Below are 27091 nucleotides of genomic sequence, written 5' to 3'. Positions count from 1 at the left end.
TAGAAAACAAAGTTAAATGTAGAGACCAAATCTACCTCTCCACTGCTGTCACTCCCAATCTCTCCTCTTTATTTCTCCTCAGCATTTATTATCATCTGACATACTATTGTTTGTATTTCACTTGCTTTTTAAAAATTTTGTTTTCTTGGGGCTCAGTGAGTTAAGTCTCTGCCTTCAGCTCAGGTCATGATCTCAGGGTCCTGGGACCAAGCCCTGCATCAGGCTCTCTGCTCAGCAGGGAGTCTGCTCCTTCCTCTTTCTGCCTGCCTCTTTGCCTACTTGTGATTTCTGTCAAATAAATAAATAAAATCTTAAAAAAAAGGAAATTTAAAAAAATTTTGTTTTCTTTCACTATGACACAAACTCCACAAAAGCGGATATTTTTGTCTCTTTGTTCACTGTGGGATCTGCAGTACTTAGAATAGGGCCTAGCACTGAGTAGGTGTTCAAAAAGTATTTACAAAGGGGCACCTGGGTGGCTCACTGGGACGTTCAGTTCAGGTCATGATCTCAGGATCCTGCGATGGAGTCCTGCATCGGGCCTTCTGCTCAGCAGGGAGCCTGCTTCCCTCTCTCTCTGCCTACTTGTGATCTCTCTCTGTCAAATAAATAAACAAAATCTTAAAAAAAAAAAGTATTTACAGAATAAGTGAAGTCCTGACTTCATTACCTTATATGGTTACAGGGTCCATACTTCTCCTTTCTCAGAGTTTGATGGATTTCATGTTTCTGCCTCAGCTTTCCATGAGGACTTTCTGCAGAGAGCTGAAAGCCCAGCAGATGGGTGTGTCTCTATCTAGTGACAAGGGAAGAGGATGTGTGGTATTAACCACCATTTACCCTGTGCCAGGCCTTTCTAATCACCAGGGGAGTAAACAATTCTAGAGAAGCTTTGTGAGGAGTTCAAAAGGTAGGGAACTGAGAAGAAGCTAAAGCTGAGAGAACCTAGTATAAATTCAGCAGCGTCTGGGTGAAGCACATAATATAATACTAAATGTAATTTATGTATCTGTGTAAATTTATCTAATAATAATTATTGTAGCTCTAATTTATTGAATACCTGTTCTGTTCTAGCACTTTATTATACATTGCATTACACACTGTGTGGGTTTGTTTTCACAATATCTCTTTTACGAAGCAACGAGGCTCAATGAGCTTATGTATTTATACGAAGCAAGGAGGCTCAATGAGCTTATGTAACTTGCTTGGGCAATGATTTATACATTCTCTGAATAGAAAGCATAGACTCAGCCCTGTTCTGCAGAACAGAATAGTGGTTAAATACACGGCTTTGAGCAAAAATAGCCTTGTTGACTTAGTTTTTGCCACCTCTTGTTGTGGGACCTTCAGCAAATTGCTTAAATAAACTCCAATGTCCTCGCTTGCTAAATGGTGGTAACAGTTGTTCTTATCTCCCAGGGTTGAGGGAAGGATTAAATGAGATAGCACAAAAAGCGCTTAGCATAGAGCTAGGCCCTGTAAAGCTCTGCATAAATGTGACAATGCCTGGGAAAGCGGAATACAGAAGGAAAAGTCTCCAGCTCTAAAGTTTCCTTTCAGTGCTTTTCCTGCTTTTTAGAAGCCTGCTCATAACATCACCTCCATTACTGAAATTTCCTCTGTCCGGCCTTTGCTGGAACTGGTTCGTGAGGGGACCTCCCCATCTCACAACACAGTCTCTGATTTGTTATTTCCAAAAGCTTTGGTGCCAAGTTTGTTTTCTCCGGGGACAGTGACAGTTTCTGTGGCGTGGTATGCTGGGGGTTGTAGTCCGAAATTCCTCCATTTACCTCAAGAAGAGGACTGAGCCAAGAGCCAGAGAACTACAATTTCCAGAGTCCTCCGCGCCATCGGGACGCCATGAGTCTGCAGGGGGCTTCGAGAGCCGGAAGCGTGTCGGTTACCTTGTCCCGCCCCTGCAGTGAGCGGCTAGATTCATGAAAAAGAACCTGGAACGGCCCTCCCCGGGGCTAAGTTGGGTATCAGTACATGTCGTGGGGCCAGAGAAGCTAGAGGCAGGTATTCCAGGGATGTAGCTGTTCTGCAAATCTGAGGTGTGAACTGGTTCTCTGTGTTCAGTGTCTTGAGCTGGAGCATCTGCCCGGCTAACTCAGCCTTTGCCTTAGACATGGCTACTAACTTTTCCTTCCCCAGGACTCGGCTTCGGAAAGGGCTGTGGGCAAGCGTATGAGGACTGTCCCTCTTCTCCCAGGCCGACGCGGGATATCCCGGAGACCCCGGAGAGGCTGCCACTCTGATGTCTGGAGAAACAGGCCCTAAGCCCAGGCTGGCTATGAAGAGTGACTCCTCGACCCCTGCAGCCCCCCTTAGGGGGCTCGGGGCGCCTCTGAGGAGCAGCGAGCCTGTACGCGTCGCCCCGCCTCCGTCGGCAGCCGTGGTTCTGCTGGAGGAGGCTGCAGACCTCTTGGTGGTGCACCTGGACTTCCGGGCGGCACTGCAGACCTGCGAACGCGCCTGGCGGAGCTTGGCCAAAGATGATGCGGGCACGTACGTGCTGGGCTCCGTTCATTTCCGGGTGATCTTGGGGACGGACTCAAGATTTGGGGAGTTCTGTCATTCCCAGATTGCTCACAAGGAGCCCTCTCTGATAAGCTGGTGTGCCCATTCTACAGAGGAGGAAGCCGAGGCACTGCCAATGAGGAGGAAGCTGTCAAGTCGGGTAACAGCTTAGTGAGAACTCATAGCTAATTCTTTTCTCCCTATTCCAGTGTAGAGTGGCATGATGGGAAGATAGAATGTGTATTAAGTGTTAAATTATTTTGGTAAGCAGGTTCAGTAAGCAGGTGGTGGAAGTCCTCTCCTAGGTACAGTCTTCTCCCCCAGGTTGTTCACTTCTGACCTTGCTTGATGAATGGAAGTGGAGTTCAGAGCAGGAGTAGAGTTCTGGGACTGTTGAAGGACTGGTTAAAGTATCAATCTGATGAAAACCTTGGTCCTGCATTGCTCTTTCTTTTCTTTTTTTTTTTTTTTAAAGATTTTATTTATTTGTCATAGAGAGAGAAGCGAGAGCGAGCACAGGCAGACAGAGTGGCAGGCAGAGGCAGAGGGACAAGCAGGCTCCCTGCCAAGCAAGGAGCCCGATGTGGGACTCGATCCCAGGACGCTGGGATCATGACCCGAGCCGAAGGCAGCTGCTTAACCAACTGAGCCACCCAGGCGTCCCCTGCATTGCTCTTTCTAATGCTGTTAGCCTCTTCGGGAAGTTGAGGGAATCATTTCTCTGTGGATAGTAATGTTGATTTTGGCTACACTAGGGTAGCCTAGTGGTGGGTAGAATAGTCAAAGCTGACCCCAGAGAAGGATGAACTGGGGAGCCCTGGCTGTGTTTTAGGGGGTTGAGTAGGGCTTGTGGCAGTAAATGCTGGAGGCTGTGATTTGGGGTTCCTGGAGGTACCTCACTTGGTGGTGCTAACAGGCCAGTTGTGAAGTTCTTATACATACACTCAGGCAGAACCCTTGCTCCATCCCCACTTCTTCACTGAAGCAAACTCTTAGCTCCAGCTCTTTCCACCCACACACCTGTGCTGCATTTCACCTGGGTACAAAGATGTGTGATAGGCAGCAGTTGTCTCCAGATTTATAGGAACTTTAACTCCTGGGGGAAAGGGCAGTTTTCTCTCTGTTGGGGCTAGTGAGACCAGTTGTAATTTGAGCTCCACTTAAATACAAATGGGGAGGATAGACGAGATGGCTACTGAGTTGGGAACTGTGTGGGGGGAATGGTCCCAGGGTGGTGGTGGGAATGGAAACAAGGGAACCATCCATTTTTCTTTCTTTCTTTCTTTCTTTCTTTCTTTCTTTCTTTCTTTCTTTCTTTCTTTCTGAGAGTGTGTGAGAGCAGGGGGAGGGGCAGAGGGAGAGGAAAAAGTCTCCAGCAGAGTCTACACTGAGCCGAAGCATGGAGCCTGGTGCAGGGCTTGATCCCACAACCCTGAGATCATGACCTGAGCAGAAACCAAGAGTCACCTGTTAACTGACTGAGCCACCCAGGCACCCCTGGAGGGGAACCACTTCTAAACCTGAATTGGTTTTTCTGCTGACAGTTCCTTGGAGGTGAAATGCTCCCTGTGTGTTGTGGGGATCCAGGCCCTGGCAGAAATGAATCGGTGGCAGGAAGTCCTGTCCTGGGTTCTTCAGTATTACCAGGTCCCTGAAAAGCTACCTCCCAAAGTCCTGGAACTATGGTACGTCCTTGTTCTGACTCACTGGGTCAGTTCAGAAACAAGAGGATTTTCATATCCTTTTTTGAATCAGTGCCCAGTATCTTCTCTTTACCCCTTCCCTACCCTTTCCCTCTATATCTAAATCTTTCCCTGTTTTTTTTTTTTTTTTTTTAACCTCAAAACCTAGCTATAAAGGATGAGAAAGAGAGAATTTAGGAGTCGGGTAGAGGAAAAGAGGAGGAGGGGGACAGTGGGAATAGGAGATGTGAAGTGGGATGATAGAAATGGAGTCCTAGCTGACAGAGCTTCTTGCTACTTCCTAAGAATTCCTAATTCTTATCAATATCAGTATCCCATAGGGAAGGCCTGGAGGACACAGGGGAAGGATTGGGTGGGAGAGGGTGGTAGTAATGAGAGGTAAACCGACCATGGAGCACTGACTGTTCCTTTTTTGAAATTGGATTATTTGGGTTTGCAGTGTTCTTTTATACAGCAAAATGAAAGAGCCTGGAGCTGTGCTGGAAGTGGTCAGTGCCTGGCTGCAAGACCTTGACAATCAGGGCCTTCCAGAATACAGAGCCTTGGCAGAACTTCACCTGCACCGAGTGCTGCTGCCTCTGGGCTGCTTGTCGGAGGCTGAGGAGCTAGTGGTGGGTTCTGCAGCCTTCAGTGAGGAAGAGCAGCTGGACTTACTCCAGGCCATTAGTAAGGCAAGGCAACAGCAGAAACACCAACACTTGGGCACTGAGGAGGCTCAGAAGCTAAACCAGGAAGGTAGGACATTATTCTTTGGTGGCCTCTGTAAAATGGAGTTGTGGGCTTTCCCTTATACTTTGGGATTATCATGACATTTCTGGGAGCTTGGGAGCAATTATTTGTATGAGTAACTCCCAAATCACAGAATAGGAAACCCGTTGATTGGATTAAAAAGGAAGCCCTGACCCTCTGTAGTTGGCGGTGGAAGGAAAATCTCTGGGAAGTGTGGCTGAATCTCAGAACCATAACTCTGGCCTCTTTGAAAGCCAACTTCTCCTTCGAGTCCTGCCACTAGATCTCTTGTCTCTATCATGCTGCTCTGAGTGGGATGTTATTCCTTCTTTAAAGGCTGGCCCAAACACAGCTGAGGTATGCTGGGGGATAGCCAAAGAAAAATAAGAAGCTGACACAGTAACTTGGTAACTTGACTTAGATAAAAATTACTTATCTTCAGCTTGGGCCCCACCACCCAGCCTCCTGTCTGCCTTTACTTCCTAAATCTCCTGGGTATGTTCTTCAGTGATTGATGTTGCCCTTTAAGGGGCAGCCCATCTCTGCCCATTGGAATGCAGTTTCACACAATGGCTTTTTAGGGAAACCATTTTAAACCCAACATCATACTCCTGACTATTATCCTACATGGGATGCCTACATAGGGGTGGGTGTGGGGGTTATTTTGTTATAAAGGATTTTATTTTATTTTTTTTTTAAGATTTTATTTATTTATTTGGCAGACAGAGATCACAAGTAGGCAGAGAGGCAGGCAGAGAGAGAGAGAGGAGGAAGCAGGCTCCCTGCTGAGCAGAGATTCCCCATGCGGGGCTCGATCCCAGAACCCTGAGATCACGACCTGAGCCGAAGGCAGAGGCTTTAACCCACTGAGCCACCCAGGCACCCCATGTTATAAAGGATTTTAAAGGTCCTCTACTTCAGACCCTTCCTCTGGTCTTTGAATCCTTTCCATCCTCTTTTCCTCAAGTGATCATATAGTCTATGCAAGAACAGATAATTTACTATCTCCAGAAGCAGCTCATTCCATGTATGGACAGTTCTGTAGAGAAGTTCTTCCTGAAATTTAAGTTTTTTTCTTGGTAGTTTTTAGCCACTGTTCTTTGATTTTTCTCTTGGTATGTACAGAATAGGCCTGATCTTTTTTTTTTTTTTTTTTTTTTTAATTTGTGTGTGAGAGAGAAAGAGTGAGTGAGCACAAGCAGGGAGAGCAGTAGGCAGAGGGAGAACCAGGCTCCCCGCTGAGCTGGGAGCCCGATGTGGGACTCAGTCCCAGGACCCTGGGATCATGACCTGAGCCAAGGGCAGCCACTTAACCAACTGAGCCACCCAGGCGTCCCCTGATCCTTTTTTTTTTTTAAATGAAAGTTCTTTAACTATAATCCTGTTCTCCAAAGTGTCTTTTCTTTGTGTGCTACAGAGCATGAACCTGCTGATGTAGAATCCTTTCTTTGAAAACAGGTTATTGGCTTCAGGAATTTCCTGTGGCTACCAAGGCCCTCTGCCCCTCCATCTCCTAGGGAGGAAAGGATGGGGAAAAGGTTTGATGGCAAGTTCAGAGTGTTCTGTCAGGACTTGGCACCACTTGTACTTGAGTTGGTGGTGGTCATATTTACAATCTGAGTTTTGAATTCTTCACTGTATATATTAAGTGCCTCTCTGTTTTCTGCATTAATGTGATAATCATTAATAATGTGATAATACTGCTCTTTGTAACTCTCTGTACATATCTTAGGCCAAAATATAAAGAATGCTATAAAATAATATTTAAAAAATACACCAGATATGCCAGGTTTACCCGGCTGAGTAGATGCTGTCTATTAAAAGTCTCTCCTGGGTGCCTGGGTGGCTCAGTGGGTTAAAGCCTCTGCCTTCGGCTCAGGTCATGATCCCAGGGTTCTGGGATCGAGCCCCACATCGGGCTCTCTGCTCAGCAGGGAACCTGCTTCCTCCTCTCTCTCTGCCTGCTCTCTGCCTACTTGTGCTCTCTATCTGTCAAATAAATAAATAAAATCTTTAAAAAAAAAAAGTCTCTCCTAAGGAGATGACATTCTAGTGATATAGTCTGTCTTTAAAACATTTTTGGAGCTTTTGGAATCTTTTTTAGAACCAGTTAATGAACTACAGGAGTGAACTAGTCTTGTTACCTTTTGTCAGCTCTCATAATCTTGCTCAAAGCTCAGAGTCAGGGAAGCTGTTTCTCGTGGAGTTACCTGCAGGTATGCTCTATCTCCCTGACCAGGCTCCTTCTCCCACAAGTTCCTGTCACTAATGATGTTGCTTCGCCGGCTTTGGGATTCTACAGTGAGCCACTTCTTCTCCATGCCCTTCAAAAAGAGCCTCTTGGCTGCCTTGATCCTCTGCCTCTTGGTGGTAAGGTTTGATCCAGGTGAGTAATGAAGCCTGTCTTCTTTCCTGCCCTTCCTGAGGAAGGGGCTGTTGAACAGGGGCTGGGCCTGTGGGAGCCGTCCTGGGGATGGAGGCATCTCCTGTGCCACTTCTCCCTGAGTCTCTTCCATAAGGAGGGACTGTTGGACCCCAGCAAGAGCCAACTCAGTCCGCCTGGGAGAGAATAGCCCTGGAGTCCATGAGAGCAGTCTGGAGGAAATTCACTCTATTCCATTGACCCTTGAACACTGACTTTGAGTCATTGTCATTCACTTTATCCAGGGGTGAACTCTGACTAGAATGTGAAAATTAAAAAAAAATTTTTTTCCTTATCATAATACCTAAAAAATTGTGTTAAATCGTAATTGAAATACATGTACATTTAAAAAAAATGTAGAAAATAGAGAAAAGCATAAAGAAAAAAACAGAAATCACCTACGAAGTTTGTTATTGTAATAGTTATACTTTCAGTCTTTTTCTTTATGGATACAGATGCAATTTTGCATGTTATAAATATCTTTTTTTTTTTCCCTAAAGATTTTGTTTATTTGTCAGAGAGAGAGAGAGTACACACAAGCAGGCAGAGAGGCAGGCAGAGAGAGAGGAGAAAGCAGGCTCCTTGCCGAGCAAGGAGCCCGATGCGGGACTCGATCCCAGGACCAAAGGATCATGACCTGAGCCAAAGGCAGCAGCCCAACCACTGAGCCACCCAGGCATCCCATGTTATAAATATCTTTTAAAACATTGCTTTAGGTGGCTAAATAATATTCCAATCTGCAGAAACTTCTGTGATTGATTAATAACCCCCTATTGTTGAACATTTTGATTATTTCTTACTCTTTTCTGCAGTGCTATGAAGCAGACATGAGTTCCCTAAGTGCTATTTGGGAACAACCCTGGTTATTTCCTGAGAATTAACTCCTTGAAATTAAGTGCTGGACCAAAGATTAAGAGCTCACCCGTTTAGATTTTTATGTTTGTGTGTTACTCTATGTGAGTTACAATCTAATCTTTACTCTTCTCATGAATTTAGACTTAGAATAGAATTATATAACTTTCAAAACTGCAGGAAAAACTGGAAACCCTTATTCCAGTCCCTTCCTCTTCTTTTTCTTTCTTTTTTTGATCGAGAAACCCAAGAACTAGAGAAAAAAGTAACTAGCCCACGGTCACACAAATAATTTGTCTATTTTAAAAACTGCCAGTTCTTGGGACGCCTAGGTGGCTCAGTTGGTCAAGCATCAGACTCTCGGTTTCAGCTCAGGTCATGATCTCAGAGTTGTAGGATCCAGCCCCACATGGAGCTCACTTGCGAGCATATGTGCATGCGTGTTCTCCCTCTCTCAAATAAATAAACAAATCTTTAAAACAAAACAAAAACAAAACCTGCCAGTTCTTGATTTAATCTTTAGGTCTTCCCCATTTTCCCAATTCCCCTTCCTCTTATTTAGTGAGCTTTTCTTTTTTTGCATAGCTCAGAGTTGTCCTTTTCACTTTGCTGAACACTGAGCAGAAATTCCCTCTGAATAGCCCTGTTTGCTTAAGGAAAGAGTCACCTGTAGTTCTCAGGAAAGCTAAGGATAGTTTGTTTTCATTCCTGTCCAGTTGCTGACTTCTACTTTGTTCCACAGAGACTTGATAAAAATTTAGATTTTTTTTTCCCCCAGTGGTTCTTGTAAGTCCTGCTCTTTTTTTTTATTTGTAATGCTTTTATTTTATTTTTTTAATCGTTTTTTTTAAATTTATTTTCAGCATAACAGTATTCATTGTTCACACCCAGTGCTCCATGCAGTCCATGCCCTCTCTAATACCCACCACCTGGTTTCCCCAACCTCCCACCCCCCCACCTCTTCAAACCCTTCAGATTGTTTTTCAGAGTCCATAGTCTCTCTCTTCTGAGTGGGAACAGCAAAGGATAATTTGAGTTTGCGGCTTGCAGGGCTGCTCGGAGCTTCCTGATGCCCTGGCCTGGAGCTGCTGACCCCCAGTGGCAGATTTAACTCATTGCAGTGGTGGTTCTGTGGGGGAGGAGAGCCCGTGATTAGGCAGCAACTAGAACAATGAAGGAAGGATATAAAAAGAGTAGACAGTAACTTTCCTTAAAAATAACATTTTTCTTTTTAAGAAAGAAAAAATCAGTTAAAAAATTGGTAATCAAATAAGGAAAAACTAACCAATCACCTCAGCCCTAATTCTAAAGAGGTAGATTGTACTTTATTTTTAATATAATTAACTTAGGATAAAAATACGAAATACTGTCACTTGGCTGCAGGTTGAGAAGGTATGAAAAGGAATGTAGTGAAGTCTCTTCTCAAATTTATCTTCCCAGAGGCAGCCACCATTATCAGTTTGTTTGTGTATGTATCAGAAAGCTAGGCTAAAATATATGTTTTCTTATTCTTAGCAAACTTAAGGTCACTGTAATCCAAGTAAAGAAAATATATCCCAGAGAATATATCCTAGGGAAAGTGAAGGTTTTCTTTATTATTGGGAAGGGAAGGAGGAGCAAATAACATTAAGCATCAACGTATGCTTTTTTTTTTTTTAAAGATTTTATTTATTTATTTGACAGACAGAGATCACAAGTAGACAGAGAGGCAGGCAGAGAGAGAGAGGGAAGCAGGCTCCCTGCTGAGCAGAGAGCCCAATGTGGGACTCGATCCCAGGACCCTGAGATCATGACCCGAGCCAAAGGCAGCGGCTTAACCCACTGAGCCTCCCAGGCGCCCTCAACGTATGCTTTAAAAAAATAACCCATACTTCCATTTCCAAGGGATGGGACTTGAGGCTGAGGGGAAGAAGAGGGGAGTAAAGGCAGGCATACTGACAACAATCTTCCTTCTTCCTGCAGCTTCTCCTTCTTCTTTGCCCTTCCTCTACAAGCTGGCTCAGCTCTTCCATCGGATCCAAGAGGCCATGTTTTCTCTCTACCGGCTTCCTATCCACGATTGAGTGGCTTTTCCCATTCCACTCAACCTCTCTACTCTTCAGGTCTGCCATGACAGAAGCAGAGTAACTCATCCATGGTGGCCCTCCTGTTGCTGGCTGTGGCCCCACAGGGGTGGGGCCAGCCCCAATTCTAGAAAGAGTTGATCCAGTCTGGTGAACTATGTTTTGCCACCCAAGTGTTCTCCCCTTTGCACCCTAGTTTGGCTGGTGTTGGTAGGTAATGCGGGAACAAAGTAGGGCCAGGGAGCATGAGTCCTCTAGAATAATACTCCCTTATACCCAAAGGCCCCTTCTAAAGGAGGGGATTGGGAAAGGAGAGTATATCCATGAAATATTCCATCTTCTTGGTAAAAGCAAGGGATTGGTTTTTTTAGGTCAGAGTGTTAATGAAGCTGGAAGTTCAGAAAACTCTGATGGAATGACCCCTGGCCTTTCACTTGTGTGGAAAACTTAACCTCTGAAAATTGCCTCACAGGTCAGGCCCTTAGTTAGGCAGAGTGAAGATCTGAGAGGGCCACTTATTTCTCTTCTCTGAGAGGAGCATAGAGAAGTTATTTATCAATATACCATTCCTGTGGTTTTGCAGTAGGCTTGAAGCTGCTTGGGTCCTCTCTTTTCAGACCAGGACGTGGCTTTCAGAACCACCCAGGTAACTGTTGAAAGCAAAGTAAGGCTGCTCCGCTCTTCTCACTGGGTAAAGTGATCTTGTTTGGTGCTTCTTGGGCTTCAGCTCAATTTTCCAGGTTGTCAGTGGCCAAGTCCTGCTCTATTACACACTCAGTATTCCTGTGTTCTCTTTCTTCCTTTTAGTTCCTTCTCCCTGCTCTGCAATGGTGTTTTTGTACTTTGTCTGATGGCTGTCTAACCAGGTTCTGCCTGCCTCCTTGGTATACACCGTTGCTGGTTCCCCTCTCCCCTTTCTGTGTTCTGTTGTTCTAGTTATAGTCTATTCTTTGTATAATGTGCGAATTTTTCTACTTGTGTGGCCTTGAAAAGTAGGTCAGCCCCCGAGGCTGATGAGCTGAAAATGGAACTGGGTAATCAGGTGAGCTGGAAGGAATGTATGGAGGGAGTTGGCCAGAGGGGAGATACGGGTTTTGAAGGCAATGAGCAATTCATTGTTAGGAGGAGGAGGACACATTGGGGCCATAGCATTTGGGTATTTGAAATGTTTCAGCATTTTCTGTCACCAGCCACAAGAATCTTACAAGTTTCTGTGCAAATAAATGTAAAACACTACTATGCTGTGGGAATTGTAAAAGGCTTCCAGCAGGGGCTAGCCTTTTTGAGGCTGAAGGCCAAACAAACTGCCCCCTGCTGGGTTTTCAGGCAATGTTGATGCCAGGAATAGAGGAGATGCTTAGTAGTTTCCGAGAGGCTGGTTTTTAGCCGTTCAAGTCAACAGTTTGTCTTTAGTAAAGCAGGTGGGAAAAATAAAACTCACAGGCCTTTGGGAGGTGAGTCCCTAGGGCGTAGTACACCTCTGTAGGAAACAAATCTGTGTTTTTACATATGGGCTTTTAAGTAGAGTTAAGAACCCTGAGAAGAGGAAAAGAGACAGGTAAGCCTTGAGATCTGTTGGAATGATTTCTCAAAATGAAAATCTGGTCCCTTTCTCTACCCTAGATAAAACTCTTTAATGACTTCGCATGCCTCACATGGCATTTCTTCTTAAATTCATCATGGAATTTAAGGCCCCTTAGGCACTGGTTTTAGCTAATCCCTCCACTTTTATGTGGGGCCTCTGTTGCTCACGCATGCTGCCCTCCAGAGGCCCAGCCAGTCATGGTTTTCTGAACATTTCATGCTCCTTCACACTGCTGTATCTTTAGCACCTGTTGTTCCCTCTGGAAGGCCCAGCTCCCACATTTTGCCTGGTTAGCCCCTCAAATTTCCAGACTTACTCAAGGGTTACTTTTGGGAATCCTCTCCTGATGTCTGCTTCCACCTTTTTATGTTAGTGACCCCATAGCCTTATAATTGCAAAGTCCTTTGTTACCTCCAGTAACTGTGAGCTCTTTGATGCTGGGGAATGTGGCTTGTTGCAGTGTTTAAGAATCAGTTTGGATCCCTGCTCTACCACTCATGAGGTATGTGACTGTTGGAAAGTGACCTATCCTTTCTCAGCCTCAGTGTCCTCATCTGTTAGTTATTATTTCATAGGGACTTCTGGGCCTAGCCAAGCACCTAGGAAATATGAAGCTATCAGAGGTTTTTAAATTAATGAACTGCTATAGCTGTCAGGACAAAAGGTCCATGTGCTTTTGGTATATTTTGTATTGTGAAAAGTCTGAGTAAAAAGACCTGACTATACCCAACTCCTTTTTCTGTCTGTCCCCTGAAGTTCTTCCATATTCAGCTTCTAGGCCTCTAGGTTCTCTGTGTGATGTTCGTCTTGAACTCTGCAATATTGTCTGGCAACCAGCCCCAGCTACCTTCCTAGTCGGTCAAGGAACTCAGAACCAGAACTGCTCTGATAACTTTGATATTTTCTAAGAATGGAGGCTGGTATTCATATCAGTCTTCACGTCTGACCTTAATGAGTTCAGAAATGGAGGGAGGGCTTCCTTGTTAGACTTAGACCTGTGCTGTCCAACATGGTAGCCATTAGCCACAGGTGGCTTTTGAGCACTTGAAATGTGGCTGGTACAAATTGAGATGTTCTGTGAATGTAAAATACTCACTGGATTTTGAAGATACAGGATTATAAAAATGGAAACTCAATAATTTTTATATTGATTGCATGTTGAAATGATAGTATTTTGGGTATGTTGGGTTAAATAAAATCTATTAAAATTAATTTCAGCTGTTTCTACTTTTTTGTGGGGTTGCTAGAATGCTTAAAATGATATATATACATATACATATACATATACATATACATATATGTATATATATATGACTCACATTATATTTCTTTCAGGCAATGCTGTTGAACACACAGTATACATCAAGTTCAGAGGTGATAGCAATCAGCATTGTACGGTGGGATTTTGTAGGATGTTAGATCTGGGAAGATCATCTCTTATACACCCCATCTCCACTGCCCCCCTTTTTTTAAGTTAAGGAAATTGAGACCGAGAGAGGTGAAGTTATTTGCCCTGAGTCTCATAGCCTGAATAAGATAAAGGTCCCTGGACCCTCAAATCTGGTATTCCTTTCACTGTGCTATGATTCTGCTTCACTTGCCCTAAAATCAGTCACTCTCTAGCTTAAATTTACTGTTAATATGCAGATATGTCCAGGAGGGGTAACTTTAGGTGGAATTAGTGGATTAGTTTTACTGGGTTCTGAGAAAATACAACATAGAACAGATATTTTAAAATTTAGGGATGCTAAGGAGAGTAGCAATGGGTGATGGCATTTTGTGGTCAGATAGGAGGCTAGGGAGGTTGGGGTGAGGTGGAGAGATGAAATTAAGCTATTGTGGGCAATCACAGGGGTGGAAGTGGATGGGCCGGTCAAGGACATAGTTGTTCTGATTCTCGAAAGTGGCATTAAGGCTCTGAGGAGGTATGTTATAGTTTCAGGCAGGGGATCTGCACTCTTGCATGTATGTAGGCCATGTGGGCATGTAGATGATTTAAAAATCATACGGAAGTTTTATATATATGGTACAGAATTCAAAAGTTACCAAAGGAGGGGTGCCTGGGTGGCTCAGTGGGTTAAAACCTCTGCCTTCGGCTCTGGTCATGATCCCAGTGTCCTGGGATCGAGCCCCACATCGGGCTCTCTGCTCTGCAGGGAGCCTGCTTCCACCTCTCTATCTGTCTGCCTCTCTGCCTACTTGTGATCTCTGTCTGTCAAATAAATAAATAAAATCTTTAAAAAAAGAGAAAAAGAAAAAAAAAGTTACCAAAGGATATTCATGGAAAAGAATTCTCTCTTTTTTTTTTTTTCCCACTTTCAGTTTCCTGCCCACAGTCCACCACAGTCATTTAATTAATCTTGGATGATTGTTCCTCATCAGCTTATGTAGAGCTGCCTCATTCTTACTAGGTATTCGGCATTCCATTGTGTGATAGGATCGCAGTGTAGAAAAAACCCCCACACTTTCCCTTTTTGGGATATTGAGACCTCTCCACCCTCTCCTAAGCCAAGAAACACAGTAACTCTAACTTTGAGATTAACAGGTATTGGTCCTACCTCTTTACGGTCAATTCCTAGCAAACATGGAGCAGTCTGTCCAGCCTGTCTGGTAATTACCACAGCCGTGGTGGACAGATAAGACCAGGCCCTTGCTTACCCTGGACATTCAATTTCTCTGAATCTGGACTGGCACTCAAGCAGCCTCTGCCATCTGCTGGAAAGAGCCAGAGGAAATGGCAGAAAGAGAAAGGCTTGACATAAGTTGCAAAATTCATTACCTTGCCTTCTTTCACTTCTTGCATGGAGGTGTCCCAGGGCCAATGGAGTTCGATCTCTGGCATGCACAGGGGACACCTGTTGTAATTCTGTTAATTTTACTCTCTGGATGAGGCAACCTCCTTGCCATAGCACCCCTTTGGAATTTAATACGTGAAGTGTTCACTAGAAGAATGTAGGGCCCTTTTGCTTCCCTCCCTCTGGAAACTTCAGTTTTATGGACTGGAAGGAAGTGAGGTTAAAGGCAATATGCACAATTCCATAAGCAGCCTATGAAATCCCTCTCTCTGCCATTCCTCCAATGATAAAGTAGGGATCCAGATATTGTTTGCTGGCCTCTAGGCCTCCAGGCCTCCTGGTAAAACAATGACTATTTTTCTTGTGTTAAAGAAATGCATATGTATTTTGGAAAATATTAATAATTGCATAGAAGCAAATATGGGGCTCAGGATCCCACGACTCAGAGATAACCACTATTAATGCTGATTGATTTTCTTTCAGTTCTTTTTAAAAAAATACTTTATTTGTTAGAGAGAGAGAGAGAGAGAGAGCAAGGACAAGGAGGAGCAGGCAGAGGGAGAAGCAGGCTCCCTGCTGAGCCAGGAGCCCAATGCAGGATTCCATCCCAGGATCCTGAGACCATCTCTTGAGCCAAAGACAGGTGCTTAACCACCGGAGCCACCTAGGCGCCCTTCAGTTCTTTCTTTCTTTTTTTTTTTTAAAGCATCTAACCTTCTTGGTAGCACAGGTGCTTCAAAAGCTGTGAAGAAAATTTAAATTTTCAGATAGAATGGTTTGTCTGAAACTGGGATTAACTGGCTCAGCTGGGTAGCTTCTATAAAGAGAGTAGAAATGATCTAGGAAAGGTCAGGCTGAGGGAGAAGACGCTGCGCTCCCCAATTGTTGTGTGGTGGCTAAATAGCTTCAGGTATAGTGGAACAGTGAAATGTCCACTAAGGCCCGCTTTCACCAACACAGCCAGATCCCAATAGGTAGGGTGGGATTTTATTATCTACTTCTAATTTTAATACTGACCCAAGCTCATATTTAACACAATTTCCAAGCTCCTATTTCTTTGAAACTTTTAACATCCCCTTGTCCCTATTATACTCTCTGAAGTAGGGACTAACACGAACAAGATTTGGAGATTTGGTTGAAAAACAAAAGGATTTTTGTAGAAGTATGTCAGTATAGAAAAAAGTCACTGCATTTTATTTTTTAAAACAATTTATTGGTTTTTTAAAAAAGATTTTATTTATTTGAGAGAGATAGAGCACCAGCTGGGGGAAGAGCAGAGGGAGAGGGAGAAGCAGACTCCTCGATGAGCAGGGAGCTGGATATGGGGCTTGATCCTAGGACCCTGGGATTATAACCTGAGTATTCCCAAAACTCATTTTTTGTTCTTTAACTATTTTATTTTATTTTTAAAGATTTTATTTATTTATTTGACAGAGAAAGATCACAAGTAGGCAGAGAGGCAGGCAGAGAGAGAGGGGGAAGCAGGCTCTTTGCTAAGCAGAGAACCCGATATGGGACTCGATCCCAGGACCCTGAGATCATGACCTGAGCTGAAGGCAGAGACTTATCCCACTGAGCCACCCAGGTGCCTCTGTTCTTTAACTATTTTAGAAGGCCATGTCTTGTCTCTCTAACAAGCCTTTTGTATGAGACAGGGACCACATCTTCTAATAATAATAGCCAACATTCGCAAAATACTTCTATGTGCCAGGCACCATTCTAAGTACTTATGTTAGCTAATTCAACCTTCTAATAAACCAATGAGGCAGGTATTATCTCTGTTTTAGATAGATAATAAACAGATACAGGGAGGTTAAGTACCTTGCCCAGTTGTCCCATAGCTAATAAGTGGTAAAGCTGGGATCTGAACCTAGGCAGACTGACACCAGAGTTCATGTTCTTATATCCTCTATAACAAATAGAATGAGGCCATGCAGGTAATAGGCCATGTAATAAAGATTTTTTGAATAAATTTGGATTTGGTCTTGAGAATTAGAGGAAGGAAGAAATAGGAGCAGTAAAGAGGGTGAGCAGAAAGGCAAGCATCAGGGTTGAAGGGTGGAGGTAGAGTTAGAAAGAGAAGAAAGGACACAGGGCTTTGGCACCTGTTTTACAGTATCATTGCTCAGCTCACTGCAGAGGGAAAGAGGACGAGGTATTCCTTCTCAGGTGTACCAGTAATGACAAAGACAGCCTGGCAGGTGTCCTTCAGTGCAGATATAAATACAAGCTTGTGGTTCTATCAGATGACTCAGATGGATAAGCCAGGCACTTGGTTACCAATAGACTGAGCTGGATCCCAAGGAATGGGCTACTTTCTCTGAAAGAAAGCTACTCTGTGTCTTTGATCCCTTTCAAAGTGTTGTCTGAGAGTTTTGCTCACCCTTCCTAATCCATTGTCAAGCTGGAATGTTGCTAAAATTGGCTTGTTACCCTAAAACAGTCACCCTACCCACTCCAGATCTCCCTGAGCATTTGGTCTCTTGACTGTGGATGGCGGTCTCCTCCCAGCAGGTACCTACTGCTCTGGAACATTCTGAAGATCCTACCCCCTTCCCTCTTAGTAATCATTACTGTTCTGTCCTGTTTGTGGATTTCATGATCTCCTAGGTGACAGCTGTCTCAGACACATTAAGGACAATGGTTAAAAGGTATGCCCCATTACTCTTTCCAAGAAACACAGAAATTTTGCAAAGCTTTTTTTTTTTTTTTTTTTTTAAAGAAATCAGGCTTAAACCCAAGGGGATGATTTTGCTGTATAAGTGAGAGGCAATGTGAGCTGGTGTTTGAGAGTGTGGGCCCTGGGACCCTAATACCTTAGTTCATATCTTGGTTTCCCAACTTTCACCCTGGGTGAACTATCTTTCCTGTGCCTTACTTTCTTCATCTGCAAAATGAGGATAAAAATTGTATTTACTTCATAGGTTTGTTGTGAAGATTAAATAGTGCCAACATGTAAAAAGTTCATGGCATGTAGTGAGCAGGTGCTAGTTATTCTTACCATTGACATTAACTAAGTGTGAGATGTGGGAGGGGAGAGTCAGTAATGTTAGATCATCCATTTACTCATAGTTTTAGATCATTCGTTATCATCAGACTGTGAAACACATAGCCTTCCCCAATTCCTGGTTCTCAGCTCGGAACTGGGCTTTGCAGGAGACTGTAACTACTTAAGGAAGTGCCAAGCCTTTTTTATATATTTAAGAACGTATTTATTTTTCTGAATATGCAGCACAAACAAATAGAATTTTTTAAAAAGTATGAAGAGGCCTAGTGTGAAGAACCTTCCATTCCTGTCTATTATCCAGCAAGTTCCTTCCTCTCCCAACTACTGGCCACTGCTATTCGTTTTTTAATTTCTTCTTCTAGAGTTTCTTTGCACATACATTAAAAAAATGGATATAGATCCTATTTTTTCTTTTTCTAAAAACACAGTTGTTGTATGTTACATACACTGTTTTGTTCCTTTTTTATTTTTTCAAAGAATTAGTATGATTTTGAGGAAGATAAAGGAAAATATGTTACTATAATTTGAACTTTTGGAAATAGGTGTAGGCTGGTTTTGGTTCTGGCTTTGATACTAACTTGCTCTATAACTGCAAAAATCACTTAATCTTGATCACAATTTTCTCACTTCAAAGATGGTGATAAAAATTACCTGCCTTATAATATTCTGTGTCAAGTGAGCAAAAGTCTACAAAAACCTTGAAAAATATTCAGTGATATAGATGGGGTAGAGTATTGAAAACACTACATAATATTTAATATTACACAATAGGATGGTTAAGTCTTTTTATTAAAATAGGTTGAAAAATTTTGAAATAGGGGCATCTGGGTGGCTCAGTCGGGTAAGCATCTGCCTTGGGCTTGGGTTATGATCCTGGCGTCCTGGTATTGAGTCCTGTGTTGGGCTCCCTGCTCAGCGGGGAGTCTGCTTCTCCCTCCCCTTGCTCTTGTGCTTCTGTTCTTGCTCTCTCTTTCTCTCCCTCTCAAATAAATAAATAAAATCTTTTTTTTTTAAAGATTTTATTTATTTATTTGACAGAGAGAGATCACAAGTAGACAAAGAGGAAGGCGGAGAGGGAGAGAGGGAAGCAGGCTCCCTGCTGAGCAGAGAGCCCGATGTGGGACCTGATCCCAGGACCCTGAGATCATGACCTGAGCCGAAGGCAGCGGCTTAACCCACTGAGCCACCCAGGCGCCCAAATAAATAAAATCTTAAAAAAAAAAAAGAAAAGAACTTGAAATAGATGCATAAAATACAAAGGTTAAATAGAGGCTGACTTTTCATATAGGCCCATTTAGTTGAATTAAGTAAGAGTTAAATGATCCACTAGAGAACTGTGTATAGTTACATAGGGAAGTACAAATTAACACTTTCTCTGAACTATTTAATCAGGTAATAGGTAAAAAAAATAATATGCTCTCTGCCTTACCTTTACTTAGGAGGTTGGGGACTGGTGAGTGAGAAGGTAATAAGGGTTTGTGAGAGAATATTTTTCAAACTGGTACTATAGATATACATTTTTATTTATTTATTTATTTATTTTTAAAGATTTTAAAAAATTTATTTACTTGACAGAGATCACAAGGAGGCAGAGAGGCAGGCAGAGAGAGAGGAGGAAGTAGGCTCCCTGCTGAGCAGAGAGCTTGATGTGGGGCTCGATCCCAAGACCCTGGGATCATGACCTGAGCCAAAGGCAGAGGCTTAACCCACTGAGCCACCCAGGTGCCCCAAGATCTCATTTTTTTTATGGCTGAGTAATATTCCATTGCATATGTATGTATTTATGATGTATGTATACCACATCTTCTTTCATCATTCATCTAAGATGGATATTTGGATTGTTTTCATATCTTGGCTATTATAAATGATGCTGCAGTAAACATGGGGTATGTATATCTTTTTCAAATTAGTATTTTTACTTGTTTGGGCAAATACCCAGTAGTGGAATTACTGGATCACATGGTAATTCTGTTTTTAATTTTTTGAGGAACCCCTGTACTGTTTTCCATAGTGGCTGCACCAGTTTACATTCCCACCAACAGTGCACAAGGATTCCTTTTGTGAGAAAATATTTTGTTTGGCTAAAGACAAAGGCTGGGGATTTCTGGACCAAAAGGGGATAAATCTACTTTATCTTTATAAACAAGAACCATGACAGGGAAACAGGTACAGGTGGGTAAGGTTTTGGTGGATACTTGAGTTTTAAAAATGGATTCATGAGGCAATATTGCTAGGGTCGAAAGCCAAAAAATCAAATTGAGACATGAAAAATAGTTTGGGTCCTAACCTGGCTCTTCTGCTACATGGAATGGACTTTATTTTTAGGTTGTTTTAACAGTTCATGTTACTTATTATATTTTTAATGTATCAAATACTTTCTAAGGGGCACCTGGGTGGCTCAGTGGGTTAAGCCTCTGCCTTTGGCTCAGGTCATGGTTCAGAGTCCTGGGATTGAGCCCCACATCAGGCTCTCTGCTTCACAGGAAGCCTGCTTCCCCCCCTCTCTCTGCCTGCCTCTCTGCCTACTTGTGATATCTCTCTTTCTGTCAAATAAATAAATAAAATCTTAAAAAAATACTTTCTACTTATTCAAACAACTTGACTAAAAAGTACCCATGAAAATTAAGTAGCCTAAATCTTTTCTATGATATACATTCATATTTGTTTATCATAAGCATAGTCGACTACTTGGAGTTCTGCAGCTTTTTCATTTAATATTATCATCTACTCAGTTTCCAGCATTATCTACTTCCATTCTATATGTGTTTGTTTCCTAGGGTGGCTGTCACAGACTATGACAAACTGGGTAGCTTAAAACAACAGAAATTTATTCTGTCACAGGTCTGGAGACCAAGAGTCCAAAATCAAGGCGTCTCTCTTTGAAAGCTGTATGGGAGAATCCTTCGATGCCTTTTTCAGATTTGAGTGGCTCTTCACATGGAGAGAGAGGAAAATGGTGGAGACTCCAGTAGGGGACCTTGGTTTTGTCTTGTCTCTGGGATTCAACTAGCTAGCTATCAAATCATTCTGAACACCTGTGAACTCAATCGGAGATCTAAGAGAATTGCTGTGATTCTACAAGTAGAAAAGGGATCATTTTCTTTAAGAATGACAAGACGATAAAACTCACCCCAAAAAAGAGAACAAAAGGCCATACTGACTGCCAGGGACCTATTCAATATAAGTAATATAAGTAAGATGTCAGAATTAGAGTTCAGAATAATGATTTTAAAAATATTACCTGGGCTTGAAAAAAGCATAGAAGACACTAGAGAATCCCTTTCTGGAGAAATGAGTAACTCCTCATATCCACTGCTTTGGGGCAGCAAAACTCCCATCTCTACCTCCATTTTCTTTTGGCCTGCTGTGTTTCTATCTTCTTTTCTGATGCTTATAATGGAACTTGTCATTGAATTTAGGACCCACCCTAATCCTGATCACATTTTGATACATCTTAATTGCATCTAAAATGACTGATATCCCAAATAACAGTGTGAAGTTCTGAGTGGACATGTATTTTGGGGACCACAATTCAACCCACTGCTGTACATTAGTAGTCATATAGTATTCTTTCCTATTTTTTAAAAAAAGATTTTATTTATTAACTTGAGAGAGAGAGAGAGAGAGAGAGAGAGAGAGAGAGCACTCGCACAAGCACAGAGGGAGCAGGAGAAGCTGATCCCTGCTGAGTAGGGAGCCCAATGCGGGACTCCATCCCAGGACTCTGGGAGCATGACCTGAGCTGAAGGCAGACATTTAACCAACTGAACCACGCAGGTGCCCCATATTCCTTCCTATTAATATGTTGGCCATTTCAGCTCTTTTTGATTTTTGCTAATATGAATAGCAGCTCTAAGTGGATGCATATGAAAAAGCCATGAAACAGTACTATTATTTTCCTTGTATATTATTTTCTTGGGATAATTTTCCATTGTCAATTTATAACAGCATTGGTGAGAACAGGTTTCCAGCTCATTTAGCATACTGCCAGGGTGTGGTCTAGAGAGATTGGCTCACCTTGCAATACTCAGCAATAGTGAAAGAACTGGACCAAAAAAAAAAAAAAAAAAAAAGGACACTTCAATGAATTGTTTCAGTGTCCAACAGGAGGCAAATACCTAACAAGTAAAGAGTTAACTATACACAGAATACCAAAGCCTCAGAAAGCAGAAGGTAATGACTTAACTGCCTTATCGTTCCTATGGTGCCACTTTATCCCACACATATCTGTTGATGCTCTTTTAGGGACTGGCAGCTGAAGAAAGTGGTTACCTGATCTGTAACAGAACCTTAGATGCAATGAGGGTAAGGGCTTCTGCATTGGCCTCTAATCAGCTTGAGCTAACTTGTGACGGAAATGAGTTTTTTCTCAGTTCCCCAACCTCAGTGTTCTCTGCCATTTGCTAGTCTTGTCTTTGACCCCCAAGCCTAAGTGCCCCCTGCCTCACATTCTCACTGCCTGATCTTTCTGCTGAATCCTGTGTGGCTGACTGATGTTGGCCTAAAGGGCTGCCCACACCCGGGGGAGGTGACTTCAACAGGGATTAAAAGCTAAAGTTATGGAGATAATGCACTGAAAGGTACCATTTCTAGCATCAACCTTTTGGGAGGAGTGTGAGCAGGGGAAGAATCAGGGCCAATAGGAAAATGCTGTCTTCCCCAGCTTAAAACAAAACAACCCAGACACTCTAAGGTTGCTTTTGTAAGGAGATTGGCCCAGGAGAAGGTAAACTGGATTGTGTGACTCCAAGTTTATTCTGAGACTCACCTTCTCCTTGGTGGTCTCTTGATGCTGGTGGCTACAGCACCCAACCTCAAAGGGGACCACTTCATCTGTGACTACTGTGGCCAAAGATTCCCATCCTTCTCTTAGTACCAGGCAGCATAAGAGAAACAGCTTGGACCATTAATGTGTATATGTGAGTGTACTTAAGGCTAGAGGATAACCAGCGTTAGGTAAGTATGGTGAGTACCTGAATCTAGATAATCTGATTATAAAATCTAATCTGCTGTCTGGAATTTGTAGTCTTACAGTGTTGGGTCCATGGTTAAAGGAGCGAGACTGATACAAAGTGAAGGTCGAGCAAAGCTTTATTTTGCGCCAAGCATCGAGAATCAAACCGAAGCCTCTTACAGAGAGGGCGACCCCTCCCTGCCTTACAGATTAACTTTTTTTCTTTAATTTCTTATTTCTTTTCAGCGTAACAGTATTCATTGTTTTTGCACCACACCCAGTGCTCCATGCAATCTGTGCCTTCCTTAATACCCACCACCTGGTTCCCCCAACGTCCCACCAGACTAACTTTTATAGAGCAAAGGCCATGTGGTTGGGCCTGGCCACACATAGGTGGCCAATGAGATTGTAACACACAGAGGAAGCTGCACAGTCATGCTAGGTCACACACGGGTGAATTACAATTGACCCCATAGTAGCTACTTGAACTAGCCTATCACCTTGGTCAGAATTGGCGCCCAAAAGGTGGGGCCCACACTCCTTGGTAGCTAGGGAGACAGTATGAGTGCTTTACTGATTGGATGTCTCCACCTGACCTGACCCACCCTTGTATTTGGGCTTTGTTACCTGGGACTGGTTTCCTGGATTTGCTTTTAAGTAAGTTCCCTTGGGGGGGCAGGATCAATTTAAGTTTACTGCATAAACAACAAAATAGCAGTTCAACCAGGATGGGGCCGCTCTGGCTGAATAGGCCCTTACAACAGCAGTGTAGGTGCCTGGAAATTAACAGATCTGTTTTTGTATCTCTTCCTCTGGCTTCCCAGTCTCCCTTCACATGGGAACTCCATCTTTAATACACACCCCTGGGAGCCCCAGCCTAGATATATGGACTCTCAAAGTCTAAGATAAGAGAATGAGAAGTCCTCCGCTACCTGCATTTTGCCCTTCCAGTTCCAGTTTATAGGTAATGACAGAGCGTTTGAGCTTAGCCTTTGGTACCAGTCTCCCTGAGTACCAATCCCAAATCTACCTCTTTTTTTTTTTTTTTTAAAGATTTTATTTATTTGACAGACAGAGAGCACAAGTAGGCAGAGGCAGGCAAAAAGAGAAGAAGGGAAGCAGGCTCCCTGCCGAGCAGAGAGCCTCATGTGGGTCTCGATCTCAGGACCCTGGGATCATGACCTGAGCCGAAGGCAGAGGCTTTAACCCACTGAGCCACCCAGGCGCCCCCCACCCACCTTTTTTTTTTTTTTTTTTTTAATTGTGTCTATTTAGCCAGAGTGGCCCCACCTCAGTTGAACAGCCATTTTGTTGTTTATGCAGTAAAACTTAAACTGACCCTGCCGCCCCCGGGAACTTACTTAAAAGCAAGTCCGGGGAAACCGGTCCCAGGTAACAAAGCCCAAATACAAGGGTGGGTCAGGTCAGGTGGAGACATCCAATCAGTAAAGCACTCATACTGTCTCCCTAGCTACCAAGGAGTGTGGGCCCCACCTTTTGGGCGCCAATTCTGACCAAGGTGATAGGCTAGTTCAAGTAGCGACTATGGGGTGAATTGTAATTCAACTGGCCACCCGTGTGTGACCTAGCATGACTGTGCAGCTTCCTCTATGTGTTACAGTCTCATTGGCCACCTATGTGTGGCCAGGCCCAACCACATGGCCTTTGCTTTATAAAAGTTAGTCTGTAAGGCAGGGAGGGGGTCACCCTCTCTGTAAGAAGCGTGGCCTGAACGGTGGGTTTGATTCTCGATGCTTGGCGCAAAATAAAGCTTTGCTTGACCTTTGCTTTGTATCAGTCTTGCTCATTTAATCACGGACCCATTATTGGGGGACCTTTTATTTAAGATTTGTTTATTTATCTGAGATGGGGAGGGGTAGAGAGAGAGAGAGAGAGAGAGAATCTCAAGCAGACTCCCAGTGAGTTTGGAGCCTGACACGGGGCTCAATCCCACGACCCTGAGATCATGACCTGAGCCAAAACTAAAAGTCTGATGCTTTACTGACTGAGCCACCCAGGCACCCCACAATTGACATTAACATTTCTAAGTCAGATTTTTCATCTGTAAAATGGTATAATAAAAATTTTAATTTCAGAGGTTTGTGTGATAAGGAATAAAAGAGATAAGCCCTTAGCATAGTGTTTGGCACATAGAAAGTGCTCAGTGTCAGCAAATATTATAGCCATAAGTGTAAATAAATATTATATAAATAATAAGTATGTAACTATCATGAAGACTAACTCTTCTCTTGGGTGACTGATAGAAATTACCTTACCTCCTACTCAAATGGATGTGGCTCAACTTTTTAGGCTCTCACAATAATGATTATATCTGAGAATGTGACTTCACAGCCCAAAACTTCATGAAAGAAATACACTCATACATAGTAACTGGGATGTGGAGTAATTTCTTCACAAAGCCTAAGCTATACTGAATAGAAACTTGTTTTCTCATAAATATAAATATAATCACTAGTATTATTGTTATCATTTTTATTGAGAGGGAGAGAAAGAGGGTGAAAGAGAGGAAGAGAGAAGTATTTACTTAAGGAATTGGCTTACATGATTATGGGAGCTGACAGGTCCCACTATCTGCTGTCAGCAAGCTGGAGACCCAGGAGAGCTGATGGTATAGTTCTAGTCAAAGGGCAAGAGACTAATGTCCTGGCCTGGCAGTCAGGTAGGCAGCTGGTCTCTCTTACTTAGCTTTCTGTTCTATTCAAGTCTTCAAATGATTGGGTGAAACCTACCACATTATCAAAGCCAGTCTGCTTTGCTCAGTCTACTGATTCACATGTTAATCTCATTCAGAAATACCCTTGCAGACACACCCATACTAATTTTTTGACCAAATATCTGGGAATCCTATGACCCAGTAAAGTTGACACATAATAATCATCACAGGGACTGAAAAAAATGTCTTTATTCCTTTCCAAATTTCTACTCAGGGATAAAGGCATAGAATGGAAGTGGGATGGGGAATTATCAATGAGATCTGGGTTGCCACAAGTCAAATAATTTTAAGACAGAGGACTTAAAAACTAAAGGGAAGCAAGCTTTTTTTTTTTTTTTTTTTTTTAAACCCAAAGACTCTAAGGCCATAGTCATCTGCACCAGCTGCCATAACAAAATAGCACATACTGGGTAGCTTAAACAACAGAAATGAATTTCCTCACAGCTCTGGAGGCTGGAAATCCAAGACTAACAATCAGCAGGGTCAGTTTCTGGTGAGAGCTCTCTTTCTGACCCATGTACAGCCTCCTTTTCATGTCCCCATGTGGCCTTCCTCTGTGCACATGCACTGATGGTGTCACTTCATCTTCCTATAAGGACACTAGACCTATTGGATTAAGGCCCCACTCTTAGTGACTTCCTTTAACCTTAATTACCTCCCTAATGGCCCTGTCTCCAAATAGTCACAGTGGGGATTAGGGCTTCAATATAGGAATCGGGGGGCACAATCCATGGGGTAGTCATGGCTCCCTCCAGCCCAGACCCCATAAAGGGAAGGATGACAAAGTTCAAAGGGCATCATCATAACCACTAGTATTGTCATTATCATTTTTATCTTGAGACATTAAGAACCTGTTCACAATCTATTTGCTAGTTCACAAAGAGAACCCAAAAATCATTTTATTCAACAATGTTTATTGAGCATCTTTGATGCACTCAACTAGCTACTTTTATTTTTTTGGTCTGATGCATTTATTGCTATATCCCCCAACTAGACAGTATCTGACACATTGTAGGTACTCAATAAGTATCAGTGAAATTGATTGAAAGTGTAAGTGCTCACGAGCTTTCAGAGATCCGGGTCTCCTAGACGGCTCTCTCCCACCCCGGCCTCTGCTGTGTCCGTGCCTGGCTCATGGACACTGACCCTGGGACAGCTCACCGTGGGCTTATTGATCTATTAACCACTCAACTTTGCCCCCTGGATTCTGTCTTGGCCTCTGTCCCAGACTTTCCAGGAATCCAAACCCAGCTGTTCTCAGTCTTGACTTTGCTATTATCTCTGTAACTTTATGGGGCTCTCACTCCTCTGTGTGCCAGGTACATGAATGGCCACTCATATTGGGTCTGTTGTCAATCCTATGGCCACACAGCAGGTCTTTTTTAATGTAAGTTTTAATTAGTGAGCATACGGTGCAATATTGGTTTCTGGAATAGAATTCACTTACAAACATACATTACATACAACACCAGTGCTCATCATAGCAAGTTTCTTCTTTAATACACATTACTTGTCTAGCCCATCCCCCACCTGCCTCCCTCCATCAACCCTCAGTTTATTCTCTGTTGTTTTCTCTATGGTTTGTTTCCTTCTCTCCCTTTTTTCTCACCCCCCCCCTTTCCATATTTTCATCTGATTTATTTCTTAAATTCCACATATGAGTGAGATCATAAGGTATTTGTCTTTCTCTGACTGAGTTATTTCAGCATAATACACTCTTGCTCCAT

General features: G+C 43.0%; 1 protein-coding gene across 6 annotated transcripts; it reads left to right on the top strand.

Moving 5' to 3' along the window:
* The first annotated feature begins 1856 nt into the window (after positions 1 to 1856).
* On the top strand, positions 1857 to 13086 carry PEX26 (peroxisomal biogenesis factor 26). 6 transcript variants are annotated; one of them, XM_047741623.1, is made up of 6 exons: positions 1857 to 2015; positions 2213 to 2508; positions 4065 to 4205; positions 4663 to 4958; positions 7192 to 7338; positions 10189 to 13086. In XM_047741623.1, the coding sequence occupies exons 1-6, from the start codon at positions 1938 to 1940 to the stop codon at positions 10287 to 10289; spliced, it is 1059 nt and encodes a 352-aa protein (XP_047597579.1). In that variant the 5' UTR covers positions 1857 to 1937; the 3' UTR covers positions 10290 to 13086. The 6 variants fall into 6 exon arrangements, with proteins under 6 accessions (XP_047597579.1, XP_047597584.1, XP_047597585.1 ...); XM_047741628.1 differs by having other exon boundaries at positions 1881 to 2015; positions 2155 to 2508; XM_047741629.1 differs by having other exon boundaries at positions 1881 to 2019.
* The last annotated feature ends 14005 nt before the right edge of the window (positions 13087 to 27091 follow it).

The sequence above is a fragment of the Lutra lutra genome, chromosome 8 (assembly GCF_902655055.1).
Source record: "Lutra lutra chromosome 8, mLutLut1.2, whole genome shotgun sequence".
Taxonomy (NCBI): domain Eukaryota; kingdom Metazoa; phylum Chordata; class Mammalia; order Carnivora; family Mustelidae; genus Lutra; species Lutra lutra.
This window is presented reverse-complemented; position numbering and strand designations above follow the sequence as displayed.

Coding starts and splice junctions, on each gene's coding strand:
- PEX26 (XM_047741623.1), top strand. CDS start 1,938: ATGAAAAAGAACCTGGAACGGCCCTCCCCGGGGCTAAGTTGGGTATCA. Junction 2,509..4,064: donor GCCAAAGATGATGCGGGCAC/GTACGTGCTGGG, acceptor TTCTGCTGACAG/TTCCTTGGAGGTGAAATGCT. Junction 7,339..10,188: donor GGTGGTAAGGTTTGATCCAG/GTGAGTAATGAA, acceptor TTCTTCCTGCAG/CTTCTCCTTCTTCTTTGCCC.